The 9,453-nt window shown below is 41.9% G+C and overlaps 1 protein-coding gene across 1 annotated transcript; it reads right to left on the bottom strand.

The window, feature by feature from the left end:
* Nucleotides 1-3,924: 3,924 nt before the first annotated feature.
* LOC128070130 (late histone H2B.L4-like) lies at nucleotides 3,925-4,446 on the bottom strand. The gene has a single exon (XM_052663433.1). It carries the CDS (start codon nucleotides 4,444-4,446, stop codon nucleotides 3,925-3,927), a length of 522 nt encoding a protein of 173 aa, XP_052519393.1.
* Nucleotides 4,447-9,453: the final 5,007 nt, after the last annotated feature.

Here is a 9,453-nt window from a genome sequence, read left to right on the forward strand (position 1 = left end):
GTATGTGTGTGTGTGTGTATGCGTGTGTGTGTGTGTGTGTGTGTGTGTGTGTGTGTGTGTGTGTGTATGTGCTCAGTCACTGTCATGTCCGACTCTTTCTGACCCCATGGACAGGAGCCCGCTGGGCTTCTATCTCCTTGAAATTTTCCAAGCAAGAATACTGAATTGGGTTGTCATTTCCTACTCCAGGGGATCTTTCTGACCAAGGGATAGAAGCTGTGTCTCTTTCGTCTCCTGCATTGGCAGTCAGATTCTTGACCACTGCACCAGCAGTAGCAGATATAAAAATCACATTCTATTCCTTCAATCCCAATTCACTTCCATGTGTAAAGTAGGACTCAAACACAGTGTAAAATAAGAAAATTCTAAATTTCTGGAATCAAGCAGCATATCTTTTGAAATTAAATTATCCAGATTTCTCTGATCTTATTTTTTGTTTGCAACCCAGAACATTTTGCTTTAAAAAAAAAAAAAGAAAGAAAGAAAACAAAAATCCTGACTGAATTGCAAACTTGCAGGGATGATGGGAGAGTCCAGTGACAGAGAATGTAGCCGCAGTCTCCACAGTAGCAGCCAATGAGGGACTGGTAGCCCATGAGCCAAAGCAATTGGCCAAACGTATGGTGGAGGGAGGAGAGATGAACAAATAACAACCTTCCTGTGACACTCAGCCTAAAGATGGAGAGGGAACATGGGGTGATAGTTTCCCTGATGTTTTTCCATTCAAGCACCTGCTTTTAACCATGGCGACTGAAGTACAGGCATCCATTTCTTGGGGCTTCCCAGGTGGTGCTAGTGGTAAAGAACCTGCCTTCTTCTGTGGGAAACGAAGAGCCATGGATTCAATCCCTGGAGTGGGAAGATGCCCTGGAGAAAGGCATGGCAACCCACTCCAGTATTCTTGCTGGAAGGGCCCATGGACGGAGGAGCCTAGCGGGTTACAATCCATAGGGTCTCAAAGAGTCAGACACGACTGAAGCGGCTTAGCATGCACGCATCCATTTCTTGGGTCTTCCCAGGTGGTGCCGGTAGTAAAGAACCTGCCTGCAATGCAGGAGACACAGGAGACCCAGGTTCTGTCCCTAGATGGAGAAGGTTCCCTGGAGGAGGGCATGGAAACCCACTCCAGTATTCTTTCCTGGATAATTCCCAGGGACAGAGGAGCCTATTGGGCCACAGTTCATAGGGCCACGAAGAGTGGGACACAACTGAACAGACTTAGCTCACATGCATGCATCCATTTCTTGGTGTGGGACATGCCTCTAGCTCCTTGCATCAAAATAAGGAGGAGGATGTTCAGCAGTTAAGAGAAATGAGATGACTCCTTCTTCTACCTCAAGTACTTGACTGCTATTGCTTATGATAGTATTTACTGAATTTAATGTGCATTGTGTTTTCTTCTTGGTGCACTGACATTTTTATTTCTAAAAGTATATTGCTGAATTTCAAAGTAGTTGGTGATTTTCCTATTCCTTTTATTTTTGTTTGTTTTGAGATATGTTTTTTTAATTAATTAATTTTTTATTGAAGGATTATTGCTTTACAGAATTCTGCTGTTTTCTGTCAAACCTCAACATAAATCAGCCTAGGGTATACATATATCCCCTCCCTTTTGGAACTCCCTCCTCATCCCACCCCTCTAGGTTGATACAGAGCCCCGGTTTGAGTTTCCTGAGCCATCCAGCAAATTCAAATTGGCCATCTATTTTACATATGGTAATGTAAATTTCCATGTTACTCTTTCTTTGCATCTCACTCTCTCCTCCCCTTTCCCTCTGTCCATAATTCTATTCTCCTATTTCTTTTTTAAAAGATTGATTTCAAGATTACTACATCCTTGGAGAGAGAGAAAGCACTCTGCGATTTCAGTCCTTTGTAATTTACAAAGCTTTTCATTAGAACTTAATATTTCATTATATTTTAAACTATTCATTTTGAACGTTAAGCAACAAGGATATGCTGTACAGCACAGAGAAATATACCAATTATCTAATAATAAATGTAAACAGAGTATAATATATAAAACAACTGAAGCACTATGTTGTAAACCTGAACAAATATAATATTGCAACTCATGAATATATCCATTAAAAAATTTAGAGTTGAGAAGAATTTATCAGTACCACTGTTATTGGATGTAAAAATCTGTGAAGGATTTGATTCTCAGCAAAACAATGAGAGAAAAGCTAGGAGGATCTACAAAATTCCAACCTCTTGCCTCCAGCTGTAGTAGTTCCTCTAGGTCAGTCATGACAGAGTTCGGTAAGTTCTGAATTATTTTCCTAGCAATTTCATTTCCCAGTTTATTCTCATTCTCCCAAAGTGTACTATGGAGTGCTTCAGAAGCAGTTTATGTGTGATATACAATAGATAGAGTGAAGAAACTGATATACAAAATTCCAATTTTCTTTTTTCCTCTCTAGATTTCTTATGTGTTGTCCTCCCTTACACTCCCAGTCTTCACTCTCTAGACCAATTATGCAGCATCTGTAACATCTTTCAACAGTGATCCTATTGCATTTCTGTATTTGCAAACACAAAATACACAAAGCACGATAGCAGTGTCTTAGTGAACTGGCACAGTACCACAGTTCCTTCCCCATTAATCTGCAGTCTGATTTTCATAGAAAGGCATTAAACACAATGGACATTAAATTCACTAAATATTCTCTTAAGCATTAGCAGTCAAATACTTGAGGTAGAAGAAGGAGTCATCTTATTTCTCTTAATTGCTGATCCTCCTCCTCTTTTACTGATGCAAAGAGCTAGGGACATGTCCCACAACAAGAAATGGATGCATCTCTGTGTGCTAAAGCCTCTTGAGTCATGTCAGACTCTTTGTGATCCCATGGACTGTAGCCCACTAGGGTCCTCTGTCCATGGGGCTTATCCATGCAAGAATACTGGAGTGGGTTTCCATGCCCTCCTCCAGGGAACCTTCTCCACCTAGGGATCAAACCCGGGGCTCCTGTGTCTCCTGCATTGCAGGCAAGTTTCTTACCACTGATTCCAACTGCGAAGCCCCAAGAAATGGATGCCGGCATCTAGGTGGTTTGAGTCGTTTCTGACTCTTTCAGACTCTATGGATTGTAGCCCACCAGGCTCCTCTGTCCATGGAATTTTCCAAGTAAGACTACTGGAGTGGGTTTCCATGCCCTCTTCCAGGGGATCTTTCTGACCCAGGGATCAAACCTGCCATTCCTGCAACTCCTGCATTGTAGGCGGATTCTTTACCGCTGAGCCACCCGGGAAGCACACACTGCTCTTTATCGGTTGCAAATCCCATGGACAGAGGAGCCTGGTGGGTTGCAGTCCACGGGGTCGCTAGGAGTCGGACACGACTGAGCGACTTCACTTTCACTTTCATGCATTGGAGAAGGAAATGGCAACCTACTCCAGTGTTCTTGCCTGGAGAATCCCAGGGACGGGGGAGCCTGGTGGGCTGCTGTCTCTGGGGTCGCACAGAGTTGGAAACCACTGAAGCGATTTAGCAGCAGTAGCAGCAGCAGCATATCCCATATAAAAATCCCTGGACGATACCTAAATATAGGTGGGAGAGTGAAAATGAAAAAGGCCAATGAAACTTTTAGGGAAAGAATTTTGACCATAAAGATCCTTAAAATCGCTGACTGATAAACCACGAATAGAAATAACCGTTTAGGAAAGTGACGAGTTGCAATACGTTAAGAAAAAAGTACACGATTTTTCCATCAAACAAATGACACAACCGACCGTATTTGAAGCACACTTGATGAGGTTTTTAATGTTTTCCTTGAGATGGAAAAGTTTTAAAGATGGAAAGTAGGGCATACGTAAAGAAGCCAGAGTGGATGGACGTGGCTCTTTATCACTACAGGTCTTTTCCCTTCAAGTGGTTCTGATAAGAGTCTTCGGTTTGCGATGTTGCAGTGGTCATGAGGCAGTTCATCTGCGGGTGTTGTATCTGATGACCGACTTGGTGGCCTCGGACACTGCGTACTTGCCGATCTCCCCAGGCAAGAGAAGACTCACGGCTGTCTGGATCTCCCCACTCGTGATGGTGCAGTGCTTGTTGGAGCGGGCCAGGCTCCCGGCCTCTTCGGCGATCTGCTCAAACATATCCTTCACGAACGAATCCATGACGTTCATGGCCTCGTGAGAGAGACTCAGGCCGGTGTGCACTTGCCTCAGCACCCTGGGGAAATATGTGGCGAAGCTTGCAAAGTTGTCCAGATGGCGGCGACGGCGGCGGCGGCGGCCCTTAGCTGTCTTCTGTTTCGCCTTCTTTGGCTCAGCATCATAGGGCTCTGGTTCGGAGGGCTCGCTTTCCGAGGTCTCTGTCTCAGAGGGCTCCGTTTCTGAGGTCTCTGTTTCAGAGGACTCCGTTTCAGAGGGCTCTGTTTTGGCGGTTCCGGCTTCGTTGGTGCCCAGGTCTTCCTCAGAGTTGTCAGAGGATGGTTGAGCCATGTCAGAGCCACCAGTCCCCACTACTCAGAAGAAAGGACATGCGGGAATTGAAGGCAGTTGGCGGAGTTTATAAGCCCTGCCCTCCCTGACGTCACAAACACTGTCCATCTCTGATTGGATAAAATGCAAGGCAGGAGGCCTGTTACTATGGCAGCCCATGTCACGTGACAGTGGACGCTCCACGCCCAACTCCCACTGCCCCTCCCCCACGTTTAACCACACAGTCAGTCAAACTCAGTGGTATCTTTAAACTTTCCGTGACTTCCACCAGGAAAATCTTTGAACTCTGCCCCATGAAGGAGACAGCCAGTCATCTATTCACCTCAGCTGATTTATGTCTATTGTTGATGCAAGAGAAGTTTCAAAGATGTCACCAAAGTCATCTAAGTTGAAAAATGTAATAATCAGTTAGAGCTTCCTGAAAGAGTCTGACTGATCTCCATAACTCAAGCTCTTTCAGACATCAGAATGACTCAGGTCACTTGGTGGACATTTTACTCCAACACAGAATCTTTTCCTTCTGATTGACCTACAGTGCCAGGAGCAGAAATGTCCTGACATCCTCAGCACAGTGCTCCTGAAAAGCATAGGAATTAGTTGACCAGCTATTATCTCCAAAACTCATCAAAGACAATGATCACTATGAAGAGAATGACAAAATCCCATTTGCCAAATACAGAACACAAACAGAAATAGGAGTACATACTAAAAATATTTAACATTTTGCAAATTTTAAACTGTTTTCTTAAACATTATTTAGGTCCTCCAAATACCAGACAATGCAGAATTGATTAATGATTTATAGTGGTTATTTCTCAAAAAATGATCACTCTCATTGCTAGAAAGCCACCAGAGTGAGAGAAAAAGAATAAAAAGAGAGAGAAATAAAACACCTGGGAATAAATGTACCTAGGTGGTGGTGAAAGACCTGTACTTAGAATAAGACCCTGATCAAAGACATTAAAGATAATACAAACAGAGGGAAAGGTCTACTTTGTTTATGGATTCGAAGAATTGATATTCTTTAAAAAAACATGCTCTCAAAGGCAATCCACATATTCAATGCAATTCCTATGAAAATACCAGGGCATTTTCCACAGAACTAAAACAAACAATTTTAAATTTTGTATGGAAAGATGAAAGACCCTGAATCGCCAAAACAATCTTCAAGAAGAAGACCAGAACTGGAGGAATCGGGTTCCCTGATTTTGGACTAGAACAGAAAACTACAGTAATCCAATCAGTGTAGTACTGGCACAAAAATAGACACATGGATCCGTAGAACAGGAGAGCTCAGAAATAAACCTATGGGCTTATGGTCAATTCAGTTCAGTTCAGTCTCCCAGTCATGTGTGACCCTTTGTGACCCCATGAACTATAGCACACCAGGCTTCCCTGTCCATCACCAACTCTCAGAGCTTACTCAAACTCATGGCCATCAAGTCGGTGATGCCATCCAACCATTTCATCCTCTGTCATTCCTTTCTTTCCCTCCTTCAATCTTTCCCAGCATCAGAGTCTTTTCCAAGGAGTCAGTCCTTCACATCATTTGACACAATATTGGAGTTTCAGCTTCAGCATCAGTCCTTCCAATGAATATTCAGGACTGATTTCCTTTAGGATTGACTGGTTGCATATGCTTGCAGTCCATGATCAATTAATCTACAATTTAAAAAGGCAAGAATGTACAAATGAAGAGAAGACAGTCTCTTCAATAAGTGGTGCTTGGATAATTGAATAGCTACATGCAAGAAAGTAAAATTAGAACATTCTCTAGCAGCATATACAAAAATAAACTCAAAATGGACCGAAGACCTAAATATAATACATATGTTGTGGAGGAAGTCATTTTAAGATTCCATTAGATATTTTAATGAGCTGTGTTTCTTTCACATTTGTAAATTCAGACATTAAGTGAACACATCAGTTATATTAAAAAAAAAAAAACCACTGAAAATAACCACAATTGGGTTTTGAGGGGATAACTGGGACCTCAAAAGTCTCTGATACACAGGAAATCTAGGATGCAGATGGGAAAAGCAGAGTTTGATGTTGAAGATTGGAAGGAGGAGTAACACTGGTAATTATTCACTTCAGTTGATGATTGAGGAAATAAGAGCACCTAGTGAGCAATCACCTTGCAATGTTGTGGATCACTGTGAAGGCAAAATAAGGGAAGTGGCTTCACGGCTTAAATAACAATTGCCGGTCTCAACTCACGAATGATGGTGTTGATAGGATAGGCATACTCCATTCAGAAACCTTCTCAACATTACCGTTGTTTATGGATTCATATAAAAAGAGGACTCCGACACAGCATAGAAGCTAAGTGCAACAGAAAATTCAGGAAAAAAAGAAACCCATTTCACACTTCCTAGAATCACAAGTTTCTACCCTAACTTGTTCAGCTAATCTAATGTCATTCTTTTCCAACCCTTATTCTATTGTTTTTGAAGTGGAAAAGCTTCATGATTTGCAACTTAACACCATAGGGATGGTGAGAGCATTCATTCAGTCAGAGAAGCTAAAAAAGTTCATGTTGACTCCATGTCAGCCAAGGAGGGACTCAAACTGGTAGGCACAGTCACTGAACCACTCTACAGTCAGGTTTTCCTGACTGAACCAATAACTGTCTTCCTGGGGTGTTCAGGTCTGGTGACAGCAGGTAACAGGTTTGATTATTTATCTACTCTGACAGTAGGGTAACAAGCACAATTATCTACTTTATAGTTGGTCTTATAAAACTAATCAAGGTCATTTATGTATATTATCAGTGTTAGGAAATGGCTTGGTAGTAAAGAATCCACCGCAATGCAGGAGACCTAGGTTTAATCCCTGGGTCCAGAAGATTCCCTGGAGTAGGAAATGGAAACCCACTCCAGTATTCTTGACTGGAAAATTCCATGGACAGAGGAACCTGCTAGGTTACAATCCATGGAGTCACAAAGAGTCAAACATGACTGAGCGAGTAACACTTTCAACACTTTCTCAAGTATTCTAGAGCTCCTGTACAAAATGCTAGTGATTAGGTCACTTAAACAACATTCATTTGTCTCATACTTGTGGAGGTTCTAAGTCCAAATCAAGGTTTCATCTGAATTGATCTTATGCAAGGTGTGAGGCCTCTCCTTGGCCTGCAGATAACTGAAATCCCCATATACCTGTCCACATTTTCTTTCCTCTGTGTATGTGTCTATGTCTGATTTTCCCTTATTATATGGATATAACTCATTTAGATTAAGACTTACTCTAATGAACATATTTGAACTTGTTTGCTTGGTAAATGCTCATCTCCAAATATGATCACATACAAATATGAGTGTTTATGGCATAGATACATTAATTTTAGAGGCACAAATTCAACCCATAGGCGATACGTATTTTGAACTAAACATGGGAATATTTCCTGCCTCTTCCATCATGTTGATGTATGGCAAAACCAATACAGTATTGTAAAGTAAAATAAATAAATAAAAAGAGAGCACACTGGTGACCACTCATGAGAAACAAGATGGCCCCACCACAGTCATTTTCACAATTCTGTGAATGTTTAGTAATTTCATTTTAGTATTTTATTTCTTTTTCTCTCTGTGAGCGAGAAGATAGTGGGTCATTTTCAATTGTTACCAAGTGTTCTTCACACCTGCAGTTGTAATTATTTCGTATTGGGTAGGATATAAGAGGAGGAGGCAATGACAACCCACTCCAGTACACTTGCCTGGGAAATCTCATGGATGGGGGAGCCTGGTAGGCTGGAGTCCATGGGGTCGTGAAGAGTTGGACACGACTGAGCGGCTTCACTTTCACTCTTCACTTTCATGCACTGGAGAAGGAAATGGCAACCCACTCCAGGATTCTTGCCTGGAGAATCCCAGGGACGGGGGAGCCTGGTGGGCTGCCGTCTATGGGGTCGCACAGAGTCGGACACGACTGAAGTGACTTAGCAGCAGCAGCAGCCAAACATTGACATAAAATTCTGATTATCCACGAAATCATACATTTCCTGAGCCCTTCAGGAAAAGGACACGGCTCTACATGACAGAAAAAACAAAAGGCGTTCTTTAAAGTGGCAGAACCTCATGAGATAAGGAGAAAGAATTTAGGTCCTGTGGCAAGATACTAGAAAGATCCTCGCTGAGTAGTACAGGTATGAAGTGGACAGTGCCTTTTCAAGAATAGGCAATGAAGGTCTGTATCTTTTGGTCCAATATAGAATTGTGATGGGCTGTTATACCTCCAGGGCTCTCTTTGGTCACTGCACTAAATATTTAGGAAATGTGAGTCCAATTATCAAGAATATTATTTAGCATTGTGTGGAAAATTAGAGAAATCTCATGAGAGAACTTTTAGGAAAGAATATGATTCCCAAGGAGAGCAGGAAATTCTTCCACCCAAGCAATGGCAAGAAAATATCTCTAGGTGGGACCTTGAGATGATTGTAGACAAGCTGAATATAATTTTGGAAATGAAAAGCTCATTTCAGAGCCACTGCATTTTTGAAAAGAGAACTATGGACCCATAGGAAAAAGACGTTATTTCACAGATAACTTCATTTCTATTGTGCTCATTGTTGCTGCTTTCAATATCCCAGTGTTTACCCATATGACATACAAATGTTTTTCCAGTCAATTCTTATACATTGTTATTATGTGAGAATTCCTGTCAGCAAACCTAACCCACTAGCATATTTTTACTGGTCTAGGTGTGTTTCACATTTAGTGAATCCAATAATCAAATACAGGCGTTAGGAAACCAGTTGTACCACCGCATCATGTAGTCCATGAAGACAGAAGTGCATGGGTGACTGACACTTGCCACCTAGGAAGGAGGGAGAGAAATGAGGTTCACTGCTGAAGACCAAGAGGGGAAATGAGCATATGTAACTGCTCACTTCACAGGGTGATTGAAGAAAACAGGCACCTAAAGAATAATCACGACCTAGTGGTGTTGGCTACTGCAAACACAAATTAGCACAAGGGCTTTACTGCTTAAATAACAAACTATAAG

The sequence above is a fragment of the Budorcas taxicolor genome, chromosome X (assembly GCF_023091745.1).
Source record: "Budorcas taxicolor isolate Tak-1 chromosome X, Takin1.1, whole genome shotgun sequence".
NCBI lineage: Eukaryota > Metazoa > Chordata > Mammalia > Artiodactyla > Bovidae > Budorcas > Budorcas taxicolor.